Genomic DNA, 21,851 nt, shown 5'->3' with positions numbered 1-21,851 from the left:
TACTAGTATTGAGTATAATTTTAGAATAGAGGCATTAAAATTCTCCCTGGATGATAGTCCTGTGGCTACATATATTATAGAGCTGATACAGTTTAGTCTGAAAAATAATTAGAGTTTGATGGCACTTTATATTATCAAATATGGGGCACTGCTATGGCTGCCTCATTTGCACCAATGTATGCATATATTATGGTGAACTATTTTTAACATGAATATGTGTATAAGAGTAATTTTTTTTTTAAATACATACATTCTTACTATAGATATATAGGTGAGTTGATATTTATCTGCCAGGGTGATTTTGTGGAAATTCAACAATTTCTGGGTCAGTTAAATGATAATAGGTTTGGGTTGCAATTTGAGGTCTCAGACAGTACGGCCCAAGTGTTTTTTTTGGATGTACACTTAAAAGGTATTAATGAAGGACAAATTATTACAACAGTACATTGAAAATCTGGTGATATTAACCATGTTTTACATGGTAGTAGTTTTCATCCACCTCATTTGATAAAATCTTTACCATTTGGTGAATTTACCGACATAAAATGTCTATGTAACGATGATAGTGTTTTACAGTATGAATATGAGAAGGCAGCCAAACTATTTATTTCTAGAGGCTATGACAGGCAGGAAGTACTCAAATTCTTTGGATAAAGTGAAAAAAGAAAATATTGCACAAATAAGACCCTTTGCCACTATTAGTAAGAATGTAGAAAGGGGAAAGATGTATATGGTACTTACATATGATTTGTTAATTGATAAAGTGGTTAAGATTGTTAAAGAGAATTGGAAATATTTAAGTTCAAAGAGTTTTCAGAATTGTGTAAGGTACCCACTTCTTCATTTAAAAGGGGAAGGAACATCAGAGATGTATCTGTTCACAGTAAATATATAGCCCCTTGTCAAACTATGTATAAAACACCTAGTTATAGTGGTACACCGCCATATGGAAGATGTATTTCATGTAAACATGTGGTCCAAACTTTAAAAAATATTAATGGCCAGAAATTTAATGCGTTTGGTAGTTTTAGTTGTAATACAGAATGTGTGGTGTATGCTTTATGATGCCTCTATAAGAAGTTTTACGTGGGAGAAAGTAAAAGAATGTTTAAACTTCATCTCCACGAACATGTTAGAGATATTAAACATCAGAGGATAGAAAATCCTGTAGCACAACATTTTTTAGATGTTCATGATAGTGATCCCACGGGTTTACAGAAGACAATCTTAGAAAAAATTGAAAGTTGTGGGGGGTTTAGCAATGTTAAGAAAAAAAATTATAAGGAATCTTTATTCATTTTAAAATTTGGTACTTTGACCCCTGCTGGCATGAACACATTTTAAAATTTGGTACTTTGACCCCTGCTGGCATGAACATGTCTTGCAATTGGAAAGTTTTACTATAAGGAGTTAGTGTTTAATTGCATTTAATTATTAAGTAATAGACTGTTTAGTGTTTTTTACTCCACTGAAGGTAATGTATGCCGAGGCACTAGAAAGACAGGAAAAATCATTAAACTTTTCTGGTGACTACTGGACTGTCATATTTGCTTGTTTTTGTTCCTTTTGGTGTTGTTCCTGAGTACAGGAATATATGTTGAAAAATGCATCAAAAACTAAGCATATGAGATATGAGAGAGACACACTGAAAGGTGAATATTTAATACAGCATACAGTGATTGAAACTGTAGAATCATTTAAGGATCTGGGTATATGGGAAGATCCAGCTTTGAGTTTTTCTAATCATACTGGAGCTTTTTCTCCCCGGGTCTCTGCTGAAAACGGGCCCTTTTTCAGGCTCAGTCAGACACTCCCGGTAAACAAATGTAAAATAAAATATCAACCAATTGGTTAATAGTTGTTGAGCCATAGGTTGTACAACGAGATTTATATAGTTTAGGAAATCAGAAATGGTGAAGTGATCTTTAGTTACATCAGACCCAAAATTGAGTATTGAATAACAATATAGAAACCTTATAAGAAAATAAGCATGAATAGACTAGCGGAAATATACCAAGGGCATCCATGGATGTGAAAATTTAAGTTATTACAAAAGACTAAAATATATATGGATATTTAAGAGGAGACCTTAACTCGGGCATATACGGCATTTGGAGGCAACTACCACTGGGAATGTTTGAGGTCATTAAAAATTAGTACAGAATCATCAGGCAACTTATGTAGAAGATTCTATAGGAATGAGAAGTGTACTAATTGGTTCTCCGGCACAGTTGCTGATGCATGGAATGGACTACAAAATTACATTACAGCAAGGACTAGTTTAGATATTTTTCAGAAAAGCTTGGACACTTATTATGGGCACAACTGTCTTGGTATATTGGCAGGTTAGAAGGGCATTATTGCCCATGGTTGAAATAGTTGTATTTTTATATGCATCTAACATGCATGGTCTTGTAGATTAATATTGCAGAGTTAAAATATTGTGCAAAGCTATTATTCACAATGTGCATTAATTGGCTAGCATGCTCTGTACTATTGCACATACTCCTAGAAAGCTCTCAGACAGACAATACACTCACTGATGGATCTTATCTGCTTATACACTTGCAAAAGTATAACTCCTTTTCTTAAAATACTAAAAGACTGGTATGTAAAATAAAATTTTCTTTATTAAATTTGCAATGGAAATTCAGTGCAACAAGAGAAGTTTCTGCATGCCCCACCTACTGACAAACAACTTTAGTATATTGCATTTGATTTTTGTAACTTCCAGTGTTTATGACACAAGCTCCTAAATACAGCACTCGGAAGTAGCAAGTAGTTTCATGATTTAAAGAGATTTCAGGGACAAGGATATTAACTGGGCTCCTGCTGTTCAAGGTTGAATGAGTTGACCAATGATTCCATGTGGTACCTAAAATATGACTGGACTATGAAGATCAGTTCATTGTCAGCTGGTCCTCACAATCAAGTCACATAAAGGGAACAGGTTGCCAAGTCTAGGTCAGAAATTACAGACTACAGTAAAATTTGCAATAATGGGGTCCACTTTAAACAGGCTGCTTCTGCTGATGGAGGATTTTGCTATGAATAGAGGTAGTCTCTAGCACAAGTCTTCTGTGTGTGTGTGCGTGGCGCACACATGTGCATCTTTGTGTGTGCATGTATGTGTGCATGTGTGCATATATCTGTGCGTTTATGCATGTATCGGTGCGTTGGGTTTGTGTGTTCTATCAACTTTTTAAGTGCAGTACTTAAAGTTTCTTCTAATTTTTCAAACTTTGTCTCCAATTACTTTTTCTCTTTGCCACGGATACTTGAGCTAAGAGGTTGAAAAGGCAGTTGAGGGGTTGCACTGGACTTCCCTGTATGATTGTAATAGAGTGTGGAAATACATTTTTGGGCCATTATTTGTGCATGAATTCATTCATTTGATCACAAGCAGATATCTGTGGTGAATACAGTCACACAAGAGGCTGTAATTAATGGTCATGTGTGCATTTGTGTATGGGGGGGGCATTGTTGTTAAATGTCCCCAACCCTGCAACATGCTTTGTTCTGTTCCTGCTAAAATTTGCTGTTTTATGGCAAAAATATTGTAGATTGTAATAAGTAATAACAAACCTGTGAATTTTAGATTTCATAGCCTTCCAAAAATGCTTGCAAATATAAAACCTGTTTTTTCAACAACTTTCCAAGTATATACCAGCAATATTGAAAATCTCTCCTTGATTTTCATTCTTTCTTCTTGATTTTTAAAATAAGAAGTTAAAGAGAGGGCAGAGGGGATTGCACTAGACTGCACTGTAAGATTCTGACTGTAGCAAGCTAAAACACATTTCTGGTCCATTGTTTGTGTATTTGTTAACTAATTTGGTGTGTATACCATCATCCAAGTGGCTGTAATTTGTGTGTGTGAATGTGTATGAAAATACCACCAATTTTATCTTTGGGTACACACCATACTACAGGGTACATATAAAAAACAAAACAGTTAACAAGCTTTTAAAAATAAGGCAGGAAATGTATCATGGAGTTGCTTGACTAACACCTTCTTGGTGTCTGCTGCTGTCCACATCTCAAGCTCTAAGTGGATTCTGAAATAGGCTTTTGGTGGGGCCACAATTAGTCTAACATTGACACTGTATTCATGTATATACTGAAGGTGCTACAGCTTATATGGGGGCTGGGAACATTGTGAACATTATTTATTTTAATTTTCACTCACTAAAGTTGTCATAGGTTTGTCAACAAGGTCACTAGAGTTTGTCTGGAGGCAGTGTACAGCCTTGGAGAAACATGCTGGCTGCACTTCTGTGAACACAATTATTCACTTTACAGTGATGTGTATACAGGTGGCAACATGTCAGACATAAGGGTAAGGTGATATGCAGTCTATACACTCCTGACAGTAACAAGTTGAAATAACTCACTGTGGAACATAGCTCACTCACTTTAAACACAGTCTGACATTACAGAGGTACACAGAAGATGGATGTTTTTCATCTAGGGGTGAGGAGACATGAAAAGGTAATACCTTCTGTCATTTGGATACGTTACAGAAAAATAAGCATATTTTACAAGCTCTGAGAAGCATGATCATATTTTAAATGTTATCTACATTCTCTAAAAGCTAATATGGTGTGCATCACAAAATAAAGGTGAGACTATCGGGGGCCTTGTCCTGAAGATTTCACAAGATCTAGTAGTAGTATTAAAAAAAAAAAAAAAAAAAAAAAAGATCTAGAAGAAATAGATAAATATAGTCATTTGAAGTGAGTGGAATTCAACAAAGAATTACCTTTGTAAAGTAACAGAATGCAATTTTTCTAAAGCATTCAGACAACTTTCAGTTCTCTTCACAGTAAAATAAAAGCCACTGTAAACGTAAATTAAGGAGTATAGGTTTCTGCATAAAAGTGATCTTTTCATTCTTTGTATATGTTGAAACATACACAAATTACATGAAAATGATGCTTATTTCATTAAAATTCAAGATGCAGTTGTTCCTTCATCTTCGATTATACGTTCCTAGTCCAGGGAGAACTGTTACAGATAATTATAACAGTGACATTCTCTAAAACTTCATAAATGCACACATGTTGGAGACTGAGGCTTTCAAATAAAAACAAAAATATTTAAATCCAGGTAGTATTCTGAGGACAGATCAGCAGAAAATTCTGAGCAATCATGAGGTTACTTGACATATATATCGGCTGAACACTTTGAAAAGAAAAATCACTGTTACTCAGTTTTGTGACACACAGAAAAGTTAAATGAAGCAATACAAGTAGAAAGTACAGTTGTGTACACCTACCATAAATGTAGATGTCCGAGTGTCTTCACTGTTGCAGTCATGACTGTAGGGTTCTCCCCTGCCGGCAGGCAGCCCTCGGTCGGCCAGAATCCCAAAGTCTGGGTCCGGCGTCAGCTGTTCAACTATGCTCCCTGACGTCAGAGCGCAAGGAGTACAAAGCTGACAGCCGACGTCATCTTCTCCAGTTTTTCTTGCCCCAGATGTCAGGAGTCCCAAAATGAAAAAGGTCCCATAACCTTTGCAAATATACCTCAGAAGAATGGTGAAAAAAGGAACTACACAAAAGTAAAAATAAGAGGGGACAGGAGGGAGGACAGACTGCAACAGTGAAGACACCCGAACATCTACATTTATGGTAGGTGTACACAACTGTACTATGTTCATCGTGTTTCACTGTTGCAGTCATGACTGTAGGGTAGAATCCCAAAGCTGAAAGAAAGGGAGGTGGTCATAAAGAAGAAGGGGCGGCTAAAAGGCCCTGCAAGACTGCAGAGGCAAAGCCTGCCCTAGACTTAGAGTAGAGAGGTAAATTGTAGTGCTTAAGAAAAGTATGCACTGAACTCCAAGTTGCAGCTTCCAAATTGTCTTTGGTAGGAACTCCCCTGAAGAAGGCCGCAGAAGTGGCAGCAGCTCTGGTGAAATGAGTCCGTATACTCCCTGGGATTTGCATTCCATGGTGTGAATAACAAAATCTAATTCCATGAGCAATCCATTTAGAAATGGTTTGTTTTGAAATGGCTTTACCTTGGGAACTTGAAGCATAAGAAACAAACAATTGTTCTGATTTTCTGATGTCCTTGGTTCTATCCAGGTAAAAACGTAGTTGTCTGTGTACATCCAAGGAATGTAAGATCCTTTCCCCTTTATTTTGAGGAGTGGGGAAAAAGGTTGGCAAGTGGATAGTTTGATTTAAAGCCACTTTGGAAACCACCTTAGGCATGAAGGTAGGGTTAGTCCTCAAAGATACCCTGTCTTGATGAAAAATAATACAAGGTTCCACAGCCATAAGAGCTTGTAACTCTGAAACCCTTCTGGCAGAAGTAAGGGCCAACAAGATAGCTGTTTTCCAAGATAAAAACTTGATGTCAGAAGAGGCAAGGTTAGTTTTTCCAAAACATAGTTGAGATCCCAGGCAGGAATGGGAGGAGATCTAGGAGGTCTTAAGTTCTTAGCTCCTCTGAGAAACTGTCTCATGAGCTGGTGGGAAAAGATGGGAGGGTCTGTATTATAATGAGCAGAAATAGCAGAGGCATGAATCTTAATGGAAGAGAAAGAGAGACCCTTATGTAAGAGATCTGTCAAGTAAAGTAAAATTAAGGTAATGTTAGGAAGAAGAGGATCAGAATCCTGAGCCTGCATCCAGGAACAAAATCTTTTCCATTTTCCAACATAAGATTTTCTAGGGCTAGGACGTCTGGCTTCTAAAATGACATCCATAACCTGCTTGGGTAAGGAAGAAGAAATCAAAGGCCCTGGATAAACCAGACCGCCAGGCTGAGAGTTTTGACATGAGAGTGTAGAACCTGACCCTGATGTTGGGACAGAAGGTTCGGAGACTGAGGTAAAACTTAAGGGGGCTCCAGACAAAGGTTCTTTAAAGTTGGATACCAAAACTGCCGAGGCCAATTTGGATCCAGCAAGATTATCATCTTGGGCTTGTCCTGTTTTATCTTCAATAAGACCCGTGGAAGAAGAGGAAGAGGTGGAAAGGCATATCCCGAGAGGTTCCTCCAACTGAATGACAGGGCATCCACTTTCCAAGCTTCTCTGTGGAAAGTCCCAGTGCAAAAATGCTGTAGTTGATGACTGAGATGGGATGCAAAGAGGTCTATGTGAGGACATCCCCAGACTACTGTTGTCATCCTGAATATTTTGGTGTCCAGCATCCACTCGTGTGGATCCGAAAGGTTTCTGCTCAGACTGTCTGCCAGGAAGTTTTGTTTCCCTGGTAGAAACTGAGCTTGAAAATCCAGATTGCAAGCTACAGCTGTGTTCCATAGATCCATGGCTAGTCTGCAAAGGGGGGGTAAGAATGAGATCCCCCCTGCTTGTTTATGTACCACATAACTGTGGTGTTGTCTGTCCGTATTAGTAGGTGTCCTGGTTGTAAAAGATTCCTGAAGGCCAATAGAGCTTTCTGAATGGCTAACATTTCCTTTAAATTGATATGCAGGTGCTTCTGATCCTTTGCCCAAAGCCCTGCAGACAGTTGCCCTGAAAATGGGCTCCCCAAGCATAATCCAAGGCGTCCGTGGTTAGAATCTGATTGACAGGAGGCAGACGGAAGGGTTTCCCTTTGTTTAGAGCACATGCCCTGGACCACCAAAGAAATTCCTTTTGAAGGCAAGGAAGGACGGAGATCAGTATGTCTAAACTGTGGCAGTGCTGAGACCATACACTTTTTAGGTACCACTGTATTTTCCTCATGTGTAGTCTTGCATATGGTACGAGAAGGATGCAGGAGGCCATGTAACCCAAAGCCTGCAGGAATTTCCTTGCAGATAGTTGAGTTAAAGTTGCCAAGGTTTTGAAAGTTGAAGCCAGCTGTAATTGTTTTTCGGATGTCAGAAATGCCATCTGGGTTGTGATGTTTAGAAGAGCACCCAGAAAGGTTATCTGTTGTGATGGTGTCAAATTTGACTTCTTTATGTTTACAGAGAATCCCAGGAACTTGAGGAGGTTCTGTACAAATTCTAGATGCTGGAGGAAGACATCCTTGCTGTCTGCCTGAATTAGACAATCGTCCAGATAAGGGTAAATTTGAATTCCCTCGAGTCTGCAGTAAGCTACTACTGGAGCCAGGCATTTGGTGAAGACCCTGGGCGCAGTAGACAATCCAAAGGGCAGCGCAGAGAATTGAAAGTGCCTCGATCCGGCCTTGAACCTGAGGTATTTCCTGCGATTCTGCCTGATGGGAATGTGTAAATATGCCTCCTTTAAATCCAAAGTTACCATCCATGCATCTTTGGACAGCATTGGAAATAGCTGCTGTAGAGTAAGCATCTTAAATTTTGGAATCTCTAGAAAGGTGTTCAAGACAGACAGATCCAGAATGGGTCTCCATGAGTTTTGCTTCCTGGGGACTAGAAAGAGCCTCGAGTAAAAACCTTTTCCCATCTCTGAAAGTGGAACCAGTTCTATGGCATTCATAGCCAAAAGAGCTTCCACCTGGTTTAAGGCCTCCATCCATTGATGTTTTGGAAGGTCTGGCCATCCGCTTGGCCTTGGCAAGGTATGAAAATGGAATTTGTAACCTCTTAAAATCACATCCAAAACCCACTTGTCTTGGGTTATTTGAGCCCAATTTTGATAAAAAAGAGAGTTTTCCTCCGAGAGGGGCTTCCAGGCAAGAAGTTCCTGTAGCCCAACAGAGGGAGTCATTGAGTTTGTTTTCTTTGAGTCTGTGACCTGTCCTCTCCTCCCCTAGGGGTGGAAGCAGTCCACTGTCTTGGTCTGTAAGAAGTTTGTGTTTGAGGCCGACCTCTGGAGCATCTATATCTACCCCTCTGAGGCCTGTCTGAAGTGGGAAAGGACCAATTTTTCGAAGGCCAATTCCTGCTAAATCTAGGTGTCTGTACTTGTAAGAAATCTTTAACTGTTTGCATGGACTTCGCCTTATCCTCCATCTTTTTAATCACCTCTTCAGCTTTTGATCCAAACAAAACATTATGCTGAACAGGAGCATCCAATAATTTAGCATTTACTTGTTCAGGCAAATTTTGTTCCTTTAGCCATGCATGCCTTCTAATGACTGTGCCGGAGGCAGCAGCCCTACAAGAAGCCTCCAAGGCATCAAATCCACAGTGTAAACCATGCTTCCCAACTTGTTCAGTGGCATGCAATAAGTCATGTAATTCCTTATCATCTGCACAGGCAGAAATGGAAGCAAGCTTTTGTTTTTAAAACAGACAAGAGAAATTGCTGGTATTTCAGCATATGAAACTGACAGTTTAAAGCCCTAATGGACAAAGTAGCAGAAGTGTACACTTTTTTGCCCCATCTTTCTAAGGATCGAGAATCCTTTTCAGTAGGAATGGGATTTTTGGCAGAAGCGGCCTTAACTCCATTAGGACCCTGAGAAATGGTTTCAGGGTCAGCAGAAGGGCTCTTGTATAAAAACTGGTGGGAATCAGGAACTCTGTAATATCTATCAGGATTAACAGGAGCAGGAGGAAAAGAGTCAGGGGTTAAGTTAGCCTCCGAAAAGGCATCATCTACAATATCCAAAACAGGAGGAATAGCCAGGGGTCTATGTTGGGGAAGAAGAAGAAAATCTTAGATTCCGAATACTCATGTCCTTCGCAGTGGAAATGTTCCCTCATTTCATGCAAAGTTTCCCCAAAAGAGAAATCCTCAGGGGGAGAAGCTGAAGGAATGGATTCCTCAGCATCAGAATCCTCATAAGGAGGGAAAGAATATTCCTGGTCAGAAGAAGAAACTGAGGAAACAGAAGCCTGATCAGAGGAATCATAATAAACATCCTGCCTTGGCCTTTTATCTGGAGGGGGATGTGAACCCCTAATCATAGTAAGTAAATCCTCCGCCATCTTGAGTAACTGTTTCTGTGACTTGGGAGCCGGTTCAGAAGAGGCCTGAGTTGCAGTCTTTGATTTGGAAGGAGTCTTTGCCTTTGTCTTTGGCTTTGCTTTTATTTGAAGCTGAGTAGGCCTGAAAACCCCTTTGGAAGCCGGTACCTGCACAGCGGCTCCGGACCCATCCGAAGGAGCATTGTCCGAAGGTCCTGCAATAGAAATATTTAAAGGCCTGGTCGGCTCCTCATGAGAGTCCGTTTTGGCCATCGGTTCTGAAATGGCAGGCGACAGGGGCTGCAAAAGCACCTCACTGACGACGGCCGAACCTGAAGCTGGCTCTGCTTGTGCGATATCATCAGATTTGGACTTCGGAGGCCTGTCTTTATCCTTGCAACGTTTGTGAACTCTGGTAGCCGGAACCGTATCCGACAACATTTTGTAGTTAAAGCGCTTACCGAAGTAATGAAAAGCAAAATCGTACCTTCGCTTAATTGTACGTTGATTGAATCTAGCACAAAACCGACAACTAGCTACTTCGTGGTCAGGGCCTAAGCAAGGAATTCAGTAAGAATGAAAATCCTTATGAGGTATTTGCTTCCCACATGAAATACAATTATTAACTTTTTCTGACATCGGAGTGGAGCAAGAAAAAAGTTTCCCCAATGGGGTACTTAGCTTTGAGTGGAGACAAAATCTTCGGAACGAAGTTTATCAGAAAAAATGGTCAGGAGTCAGCCGACCGGCACTTGCTAACTACTATCACCGCATGGCAAGAAAGACTGGAGAAGATGGCGTCGGCTGTCAGCTTTGTACTCCTGGCGCTCTGACATCAGGGAGCATAATTGAACAGCCGACGCCGGACCCAGACTTTCAGATTCTGGCCGACCGAGGGCTGCCTGCCGGCAGGGGAGAACCCTACAATCATGACTGCAACAGTGAAACACGATGAACATCTGTACAAAGTTAAACAGCATGAGCTTGGTGGTGGGGGGGTTACTTGGTGTTAGCTGCTGCTCTCTCACTTAAAAGAGAAGTGCACCTCAAAAAACATGTTTACTTCATCATGGTTTGGGGTTTCATACATTTTAACACCACTCTGGGACTATTTACAGGTTTTTAAATATTTTTATACTTAATTTCTGAGTCTAACCACATGGGATCTGGCATCTTGAAGTAATTCTGATTGTTTAGTCTGCCTCTAGGTATCCCACAATGCAGTGCGTGTCTGTAAAAATGATGTCATGCAGGCCTCTTTCCTCCTGAAGCTCCTGTCATTGCACTGAGTTTACATGCATACTCTGCTGTCTTTCAGTCAGTTTTAAGTAACATTTCATGCCATTCAATGACTACTTAAAACACAAAGATTGCAAATGCCACAGAACAGACTTTCAAAGTGTTTTGAACTGCTGCTGCTTTTTTAGAATGGCTAAATTGCAGTCTTTTGTGAAACTTGAATTGTACTAGTTTGACTTAACTCTCATCCCCCTTCACACCCAACTTCCCTAGTCAAAGTGCTAAGGGTAATTTGAGCTGTTACTTGCTGTGATTGATAGCTCATAGCAGGAGACTTGACTTATGTACTTTTTCTTGTTCTAGCCTTTACTTTCTGTAGGGGTAGCAGAAGGACCGGGGAGCTGTGACATCAAATGGTTGGGTTTTTAGGACGGTCATAGTAATGTCAGTTTGGGGATTGCACTGGCCAGAAAATTACCTGTATTCATTGGCCTTGATGATATCAATGAATTGGAGACTGCAGCAAGCTTTTCCAGGGCAGGATAAAGGTTTTTAAAGTGAAACTACCACAGTACAGTAAGGTACTGTTCTAGTGGAGAAAAAATAGAAGTTATGTTCTTACCATAACGTTCCATGTTAGTTGTCTTCTTCTCGCCTTTTTCTTGCTGGATGGGTTCGGAGCCGACCTCGGCTCCGACTCGGCCACTCTAAAAGCTCGAGAGTTGGTTCCACCGGCTCGAGGCTCCCCTTATATCCCACAAAGCTAGGCGTGAGTTACCTCAGATCTCGTTTGTAAGCTAGGCCCAGCTTATAATAGTAACAGAATAACTATAAACAAAGTCCACCTCTATAAACCAGGGAGAAGAGAAGGGTGACCTACATCCTGATCCAGGAAAATATGCACAGCAGCATATACCTAAAGTAAGAGGTGGTAGAAAGAGAGGTCACAATCAAAACTCCTCTAGGTCTGTCCAGGCCAGGGGGAAGGAGGGTGGGACGCAAGAGGAAGGCGAGAAGAAGACAACTAACATGGAACGTTATGGTAAGAACATAACTTCTATATGTTAAGTTGTCTATCTCGCCTTCATTCTTGCTGGATGGGACCGTCCCTAGCACCTTGTCCCGGGTGGCCTAACGGAACAGACTCTTGAGAACAGTGGAACCAAAGTTAGCTCTATGCCTAGAAGCTAAATCCAACTTATAATGAGAAATGAAAGTGTGAGGAGTAGCCCAAGTAGCCGCTGCACAAATGGTGTCAATAGGCAGTCTGTCTTGGAAGGCTATAGAAGTAGCCAAAGCTCTGGTAGAATGGGCTTTAGGTTTGTTAGGCAGCTTTTGGTGTCTAATTTCATAAACAAGGGAAATCAGAGATGTTAGCCATCTAGATAATGATACCTTTGAAACTGAAAGTCCCTTTCTGCCTTCTGCATAAGAGACAAACAGCTGGTCAGATTTTCTGAATTGTTTGGTTCTATCCAAATAGTACCTTAACTGACGATGAACATCTAGCCAATGCAATTTCTGTTCAGACCTGTTAGAATATTCTGAAAAACACAGGAAGGTCAATGCTTTGATTTAGGTTAGACGCCGAGGCTATCTTAGGTAAAAGGACGGGTTGGTTCAGAAGATACCCTGTCCTTATGGAACAACAGATAAGGAGGTCGACAGCTGAGTGCATGAAGTTCCGAAACTCTTCTAGCTGAAGTAATAGCTACCAGAAAGAGTGTCTTCCATGATAGCAATTTTAAAGAACAGGAGGCTGCAGGTTCGAAAGGGGAAAGAATCAAAGAACTAAGAACTAAATTTAGGTCCCAAGGAGGAGGAGGATTTCTTATAGGAGGTCTGAGAAGAAAAACTCCCTTCAAAAATGCTTTGCAAAGCTTGTGGGACATTATGGCAGACTCTGAAATGCCCACATGAAAGTTAGAAATAGCTGCCAATTGAACTTTAAGAGTAGATGGAGATGAACCTGCAAGGAAGAGTTCAGCTAGAAAATCAAGGACCATTTGGATGGAAGCAGTGAAAGGATCTATGTCCCTTCCTTGAGCCCAATAGGCGAAACGTTTCCACTTACTCAAATAAATCTTTCGAGTGGAAGATTTATGGGAAGCTATCAAAATATCTCGGACAGAGTGAGATATTTGAGGAAGCCTGGCTAAGGTTGGAACTGGAGGAACCAAGCAGTGAGGTTCAGAGAGGGAAGGGAGCGATGAAACTGACCCGACTGATGGATCAAAAGATCTGGAACTAGGTCCAGATGCCAAGGTCGCTCCAACAGAAAATGATGAAGAAAGGGGAACCAAACCTGTCGAGGCCAGTAAGGAGCAATGAGGATCAACGAGGCCTTCTGAGCGATAGCTTTCTGTATCACTTGAGAGATTAGAGGGAAGGGAGGAAATGCATACAGAAGTCCCCGGGGCCAAACTTGGACTAGAGCGTCTCTGCTGGGTTGGCCTGGTAAAGGGAATAGGGTGAAATAATCTCTGCACTTGCTGTTTTGGGGAGTAGCAAAAAGGTCACAGCAAGGCTGACCCCACTTGAGAAAAATTTCCCTCACAACAGAGTCTTTCAGAGACCACTCGTGAGGCATGAGGATAGCTCTGCTCAATTTGTCCGCGATTTGATTGGACTTCCCGGTGATGTGCGTTGCTATCAGAAACCGCTGAGAAGAAATCACCCATTGCCACAGTGAGTGCTTCTCGACACAGGGGGTAGGACCTGGTTCCGCCTTGTTTGTTGATATACCACACTACAGACATATTGTCCGTCTGGATTGCTATCGTTCCCAAGGGAAGAGAGTCTTGAAGGGCTTGCAACGCTAAAAGCACTGCTCTCATCTCTAGAACATTTATGTGCAAGTGGCATTCGTCTGGTTGCCATGTGCCCTGGACAGTTCTGCCCTGATAATGCCCCCCCACCCGATCAGGGAGGCGTCCGTTGTCAGAGTAGCAACCGGAGGGGAAGGGACAAAGGGTCTTCCCAACAAGAGCCGAGGGGAAGACATCCACCACAGAAGATGATTTTTGCATGTTTGCGTAATCATGATGGTGTGGGACATCGGAAGTTGCTGGTATGACCATTGCGTGAAGAGCATCCATTGAAGGATTCTCATGTGGAATCTGGCTAATGGAAGCAGAGGTATGGCAGCCGCCATAATCCCCAACACTTTCAGAACTAACCTGGCTTTGATTCTGTTGCTGCTGAAGAGGAGCGAGACCAGTTTGTGTATGTCTGTTATTCTCTGATCTGTTAGTCTCGCAGACATGTTGACTGTGTCTAGATTTGCGCCTATGAAGGTAATAGTACGACAAGGCGACAAAACAGACTTTTCGCAATTTATTGAAATGCCTAAATTTTGACAAATGCGAAGGTGTAGTCCCTGGCCAATAGAAGAAGATGCTTGGTGGGAGCTGTGAGGAGCCAGTCGTCCAAATATGGAAACACCTGGAATCCTTGACGTCTCAGGTGAGAAGCTACCACTGCCATGCATTTGGTAAACACCGGGGCAGTGGTGAGACCAAAGGGCAGGTCCCTGAATTGAAAATGACTGGTTCCCAGCCTGAAGCGGAGGAATCTTCTGGAGCGTCTGTTCATTTTTATGTGATAGTACGCATCCTGAAGGTCTATAGAGCACATCCAGCTTCCCTTTCCCAATAGGGGAAGGATGGACTGCAGCGTGACCATCCGAAATCTTGTTTTCTTGACTGACTTGTTCAAGATACTGAGATCCAAAATTGGTCTCCAGTCCCCTGTTTTCTTTGGAACTAAAAAGAACCTGGAGTAGATTCCGGATCCTTGCTGGTCTGCTTGAACTGGCTGTATTGCTCTTTTTGCAAGCAGCTTTGAAATTTCCAAAGCTGCAAGATCCCTTTGAGCAGGTGGAACATCTGGAAGGGATTTTTTTGATTGGTTTGGAATGCGAACGAAGGGAATGGAATAGCCTTCGGAAATGATGGACTGTACCCATTTGTCTTGAGTCAGGGATAGCCAGGCTTCTGGGTACAGTGACAATCTTCCCCCGACTGCCTCCGAAGGTGGGCAGTCGGGCAACACCTCAGGGATGCTGAAAGGGCTTATCAGAGAAGGCTTCTTGATTTCCCTGGTTCTGCAGACCCCTCCTGCCTCTAGGGCGACGTCTACCGTTGTTGTTCCCCCCTCTGCCTCTGGCAGGGAACCGACTCTGTGCGTCAGGCGAAGTCCCTTGAGATTGTTTGCGGAACCACATTTTTCCACTTTTCTGGCCTTTGGGGTAAGGCCTAGAAGGAGTGGAGAAACGGACTCCGACGGCAGAAAGAGTCTTGCCATCTGTCTCGCACCTAGTCAAGGTTTCTTTCACTTGAGGACCAAAAAGAGATGATCCATCAAACGGGGAATTAGTGAATGACGTTTTAAAGGGGTCCGCAAAGTTGCATAGCCGCATCCAGGCATGCCTGCGTAAGGCCACACCTGTCCCTGCGGCCCTGCTCGCTCCATCAGCCGCATAAGAGAGGAGGCGCATGGAGGAGTCAGCTATGGAGTTCAGGGTAGCCAGCTGAGTGTTCATCTTGTCTTGAAAACCCGCAGCCGTAAAATCCTTCAACATGTCACTCGCTTCTTTGATCAAGTCCCTTTGAAGACGAGTAAAATGGCATAGGTAATTCAGCGAACGCATAGCAAAGGTCGCTGACGAGAACATCCGCTTCCCGTACCTGTCCATAGACCTAGATTCTTTGTTAGGGGGATGAACAGGCACTGAAGGATCAGCTAGTTCCTTCTTGGTGGCAGCAGCTACCACCATAGCATCCACAGAAACACCTTTTGTGAGAAATTGCTTGTCAGTTGGTGCTGTTATAAATTTGGAAGGTCTCCTGGGGGTAGGGTCCACTGAATCAGGAGCCATCCAGGCCTTCTTTGCAACCACCTGCATGAGGGGATCAAAGGGGGGGGGACACCCAGGAGGTGGAAGGGCAAGAGCCAAATGCCTCAAGATACACAGATTCATCCTCCGAAGGGTTAAGGGCTGGCCAATTTCCCCTCTGTTTCAGGATCCCTAGAATGTCTGCAAAAGAGACATCTTCAGAAGGGGAACGTGGGGAACCCTCGGAATCCTCTAAATCTGTGTCAGAGGTGACAGACTCAGGTGAGTCTATGTGCTTCCTCTTACACTTTCTCTTCCTAGGGGGCTCCCCTGCCAATTCAGGGGAGGCCTCGGAAGAGGATGAGATCCCCACAGGGGATTCTTGAGGAGCTAGCTCTCTGCGGTCTGGGATGAGGGAGTGAGTCGACATAACCAAAGGCACCGAAGAGGGAGGGGTGGACGGAGCCGACTGTGGAGTCGAACAAGGTTCCAACACACTCAGCATGACCTCGAATGCACCCCTGTCCGGCAGAGCCAGAGGTCCCCACTCCGAGAAGCTGAGAACCTCCCTCGGCACCGACAGAGATGGCTCCGAGGCCGATGTCGGAGCCGAACTCACCAGCGCCGAAGCACCGAGAGGGAGAGGGGGGTCGGACAAGGGTCCGATGCCACTCACCCCCTCGGAGCCAACGAGGGGAGCCTGGCGCCGAGATTCTTCAAAAGAAGAAATCGGAGCCAACGACGGAGCCGAAGACAATTGTATCGGCTCCGACGCTACCACAGTCTCGGTCCCGAGACGCCGGCCCGAGCTCAAAGGAGTCGGAGGAGGAATATTTATTGGAACTAGTTGAGGCATCGACTGATGAGTCGGACTCTGGAGCATTTGGGCCAGTGCCTCGGACTTCAAAAGTCTACTCACTACCCTCTGGAGGTCGTGATCTGAGAGCCTCGATGACCTGGAGGAGTGAGATCTGTGGCTCCGTTCAGACAGCAAGGGAGACGCTGGAGCCGAATGAACGGAGCCAAGGGACGGTGACCTCGATCTCTTTCTAGATGTCGGCTCCGATGGTCTGATCGGAGCCGACCCAGGAATCTCAACCACAGATACTGCAGTCAAAGACTCATCGGCTCCAGCCGGAGCCGATGAAGCAGTAGGCTTCGAAGCCTTAGGCCTCGACTCTGAAGCTGGAGCCGAGGTCTTGGAAGCCTTAGAAGGTTTCCCCGATGACACAGAGAGGGAACCTTCAGGCTTGATTAAACCCCTCAAAATGAGTTTATTTTTTCTCTCCTGCAGGACTCTAGGGCTGAAGCCATGGCATACAGCACAAGAGTCCTGCAGGTGTAAAGGTCCCAGGCAATGCACACAAGAAGTGTGACCGTCTGTCAGACATTTTCTGACAGCACGAGTCACACTTCTTGAAGCCTGAGACCTTTGTATCCTTGGACATACTCAAGGACCCTAAGTGTAATCACACACAGAAAAAACACACACACACAGATTACACTGATAGGGATTCAAAGGGAATATTTAAACTAAAGGTAATTAAGTTAAACTTCCCTAATCAACACATACACACCCTAAGGATAGGGAAGGGAGGGCCCAAAGGCCTTAGGGAAAGAACTATAAGTTCTTTAGAAAAAAAGGGGCTGGATAAAGGATATGAAGGGATAATATCCACTACACTAAGGGGAAAGAAAAATACACTAAGCTAGCTTAAGTCTAAAGAATTTAAACTAGTCTAACTTTCACTAACCTGGAGCCGGTAGAAAACACACCTCGATCGCTGTAGCGGCAAACGAGATCTGAGGTAACTCACGCCTAGCATTGTGGGATAGAAGGGGAGCCTTGAGCCAGTGGAACCAACTCTCGAGCTTTTAGAGTGGCCAAGTCGGAGCCGAGGTCGGCTCCGAACCCATCCAGCAAGAATGAAGGCGAGATAGACAACATAACATCAATTGATTTAAAATATTTTAAATGCTGTATAGTTGTTTATTCATATCAGGGACATTAAATATGGAGAAAAGGGACAGAGAAGTTGAGCATTTAATAACAGAATCCCATTGTTGTCCTTTAAACCTTTTGATTGTGACATAGCAGTTAATACGATTGCTTCAAAGTGCTTAGATCTTTTGCTCAATTCCCTGCTGGGGAACCTTCACGTAGAGCTTGCAAATCCTCTACAGGCATGATTTTTTTTGCCAGATACTCCAGTTTCCTTCTACATCCCAACATGATCCTCACAGTTCTCCATAGTTTTAAGTCAGCATGTGTGTGAAATACAGAGGGTGAGCACTCTATGACACAATTACCAACAGTATGCTTAGTGCCAAGGGAGTGCAGCCAAATGAAAAACTTAAGACATGTTTTTTTTTTCTTTCTTGTTTTAATTACTCCTCTGCATTGTGTGTGTGTGTGTGTGTGTGTGTGTGTGTGTGTGTGTGTGTGTGTGTGTGGGGGGGGGGTTAAAATGTAATCACTTTTTTTTTTTTTAATGTAGTTTAATATAATGCAACTAGACCTGCCTTTCAGTACAAACAGGAAATGATGAAATGGGCTCAGGGTAACAGGATGGCAAAACTGCAAAGTCAAGTTTTACAGACTGGCTTTTGTTATGCCTTATATTTTCTTGAAAGAATATTATTTTTATTATTATTTTTAACTCAAACAGGTCCATTCTTCCTTAGTAAAGAAACAGGATTTTTTTGTTAGCTATATACCACACTTTTTCTGTACATAATCTGTCCAGTGAAACTGAATGTTAATATTACACATGCACTTTCTTAAATATTCTGCATATTTGATCTGTAACTACGCTGACTTCCTTATTGTTTAAGTTAAGTTTATTTACTCACTTTTAAGCTCTCATGGCTTACCTTATTATCTTATTTTTATTACTGCTATTACCCGAGAAGGTTGATATTTACCACTGTAGGTTAATGGGCTGTGGTTCCCATCTTGACATAGATGGGTCACCTGGGCCTAATATTTATTTATTTATTTGACATTTGTTAATCGGGATAGTCTAACTGGGCAAAAGCCCTTTTTCAGCAGAGGCCCGGTGAGAAAAGCTCCACATTACATCAATGCAAGAAAATTAACATGAAAGGTAATGTATATATTAAGAAAGCTCACATTACAACAGATATTAGAGAAAAAAATAAAATTAATATGACAACATATGTAGCATTGTCGCCTCACAGTAAGACATCGTCCTGTTCAATACTCAGCTAAAGCGTCTTCTGTGTGCAGACATGCGTGAATGGGCATACCTTTTCATTGAAGGTTGAACGTCGAGCTGGCAACTCTGTACATAAAAATCTACTGCCAATCATTAGCGGACCGGAGTTCTGCTGTGGCATCCCCTAACTGGGAAAAGCCGAAAGATACAACGACAACAAATGCAGATTAGAAACCAGACTGGGACTAAGAAAAACAGGTGAAAGTCAAGAAAAACAGAGTAGAAGGAAAAAATAATAATAGTCATGATGAGATTATTTGAAGAGAAACTTTGAATAAAGGGAGGTAGCTTGGGGGAGGAAGAGAGTGTGTATAGGGAGAAAGGAGAGATGGAAAAGGGAAAGAGTTCAGGTGGGATGGTCACAGAGACCTAACCAGGTGCTGTACAGATGTTGAGTGTTTTCCTGTCAATAGTAATAAAAACATTAATGCGTATAATTTCATAACTGGTTTAAATAACTGGCAGCAGGTAGCTGGAGGTCTGGAGCCACACCCACAGTGGAGGCACTACTACCACATCAATAAGAAAGCTGTGAGGAACTGGAGAACTATCTTTGGGTGTTTTGTTTAATTTCAGTACAACTATATGTTATATATAGCTCCTGTGTATGGGCCTGTATGAACTGACTGAGGTTCATGTTCAAAAACTGTCACTGCTGCATATGGCAACACAGCTGAAATCGCTAGCACTGCTCCCACAGAAGCAGAGTGGCCACTTTCCTGCTAATGCAACTTTGAACTGTGACATACATCAGTTTCGGCCTTGGCACATACTACAGCAGTCTATAGACTATGCTACTTGTGCTGCCAAGCTTATCTGCAAATGTGCTGCATACCAGCTGTCTGGTAGCTACTCTGTAACAAGCTCCTCCTTTAAGTCTCTCGGAATTGGGGGATGGCATCTTCTGTGCCATTTTATCTGCATTGGTTTTAACCAGTACAGTCTATGTCTCTAATCTTACTTGCAGACACTACTGGAAAACTAGGAAAGATGAGGTGAGCAATTACCAATGGTCAGCCCAAGCTGAAATGTATAATAATATTCGGCTATTAATTATACTGTGGCTTAATGTTACTTATTATTTATTTCATATGATTATATTCTCAATTTACTTTGCAGCCTAAAGTATACTACATACTTTTTAACCTCCATACATGCACCCCAATCTGTTGTACTACTTCAAAGCATAAACAGAACTAACAACATCAGTGTGTGTATACCTGCATTTTATTATGCTCTTATGTTAAATTATCATAAAAAAGAAAGCTACACTTACTTAAAAGTCAGCTCAAACACAGAGCCACCACTGTCATTGCAAATAGCAAGAGTTGGGTCATCAGTAAACTAAAAAAAAAAAAAAAAATAATGAAATAAAATAAACACTTCATTACTTCATCTATAAAAGTTCTACAGGTACTATTAAAAGCTTTATACAAATAGTTTTACATGGCATCAACAAAGGACTAGTAATAGTCATGCTTGTACTCACCATAACAGATACTCAAGGCAGGCTGTAATAAGCCTTCTCAACTTAACATTAGCATATAATCAAAGCCAACATAAGAATAAATCACATGAAAACACTACTGAGTAAGTTACTGTTAGAGTAGATTTGTAGGTGTATACTAAGGCAGCAGTATGCCAAACATAATAGGCTTAGCCAACAATCCCACAAAATAACTTTTTCTAGGTGAAGTAACAGTTCAGACAATGCTTGTAGGAGAAACAGCTAATTTGGGAGATACAGGCATAATATAGAAGGTCACATTAACAGTTAATCATAGCATTTATGACCCATTTTCTGCATCCCTGTTAACTGACCACAATTTCTTCGAGTAGAACCACACTCCCTACACAATACCAACACAAATTTCATGCTAGCTAAAGTTCTGAGGTAGGTGAAGTGACATTCCCTTATGCATTCCACATTGTTACATGTTTTCTTCGGTTATTTCTACCAGAACTCTCCATGCAGATGATTGTCTGAGGAAGGCAAAAAGCTGTGCATAGACACTGTTTAGCTCATCTTCTCACAAGACCAGAACAGTGCATACATGTGTATGTGCGTAAAATCACATGTGCAAACACATGTAAACTTTATCTGCATTAATATATATAAAATTTAGTAAAAGCAGAAAAATCTGCTGAAGAAATACTATTCCTTATCCATACTAAAATAAAAACTCATACTATAAAGTAAGACATCAAAAAGTAAATAAACGCTTTTATTTAAATTCTGCTTAAATATTGTACTTAGTGACCTGTGTGGAAATACTTTTTTGCAATTACCTGCTTTTTGTCCATGTTTTACCGCAAATAAGTTAGTTTGCATTTTTTTGGGACTTTAGTCTTTTAGCTTCATTTGCAGTCATGTGAAGATTGTGTATTACTACGAGATTTTAGCATTGTTTATACATTATACTACACTTCCATTTCCATAAGTAGAATTACATGTAAAAGGTAGCTTTCTGTATTTTGAACCCTATATGGGGCCTTAATCAATCTTGCAGCTTCATTCACAGTTGTGGCAGGGCTATGATCTACTGCCAGATTTGAGACTTGTTTAGTCATTTATTACAGTGTTACTGGTAAATTGCACAGTCCTGTGCCTTAATCTGAGGTGGGACTGCTGTAATGGCAGTATTGTGAATTCTGCTAGAAGATTTGTGCTTTTTATAACTGCATATATCTGCTTAAAGATGCATTCCAGTACCTATTTACCTTGTTACTGT

At 41.9% G+C, this 21,851-nt stretch overlaps 1 protein-coding gene across 1 annotated transcript in view; it reads right to left on the bottom strand.

Annotated features, from left to right (window-relative positions):
• The window catches only part of VPS8 (VPS8 subunit of CORVET complex), a 2,195,799-nt gene that overhangs the window by 1,894,474 nt on the left and 279,474 nt on the right, over window positions 1-21,851 (bottom strand). The window contains exon 4 of the mRNA XM_044075401.1: window positions 20,396-20,463. Coding sequence (XP_043931336.1) covers window positions 20,396-20,463 — 68 coding nt within the window. The remainder of the gene's footprint in view (window positions 1-20,395; window positions 20,464-21,851) is intronic.

The sequence above is a fragment of the Protopterus annectens genome, chromosome 6.part1, assembly GCF_019279795.1.
Source record: "Protopterus annectens isolate FY-2018-M chromosome 6.part1, PAN1.0, whole genome shotgun sequence".
NCBI lineage: Eukaryota > Metazoa > Chordata > Ceratodontiformes > Protopteridae > Protopterus > Protopterus annectens.
This window is presented reverse-complemented; position numbering and strand designations above follow the sequence as displayed.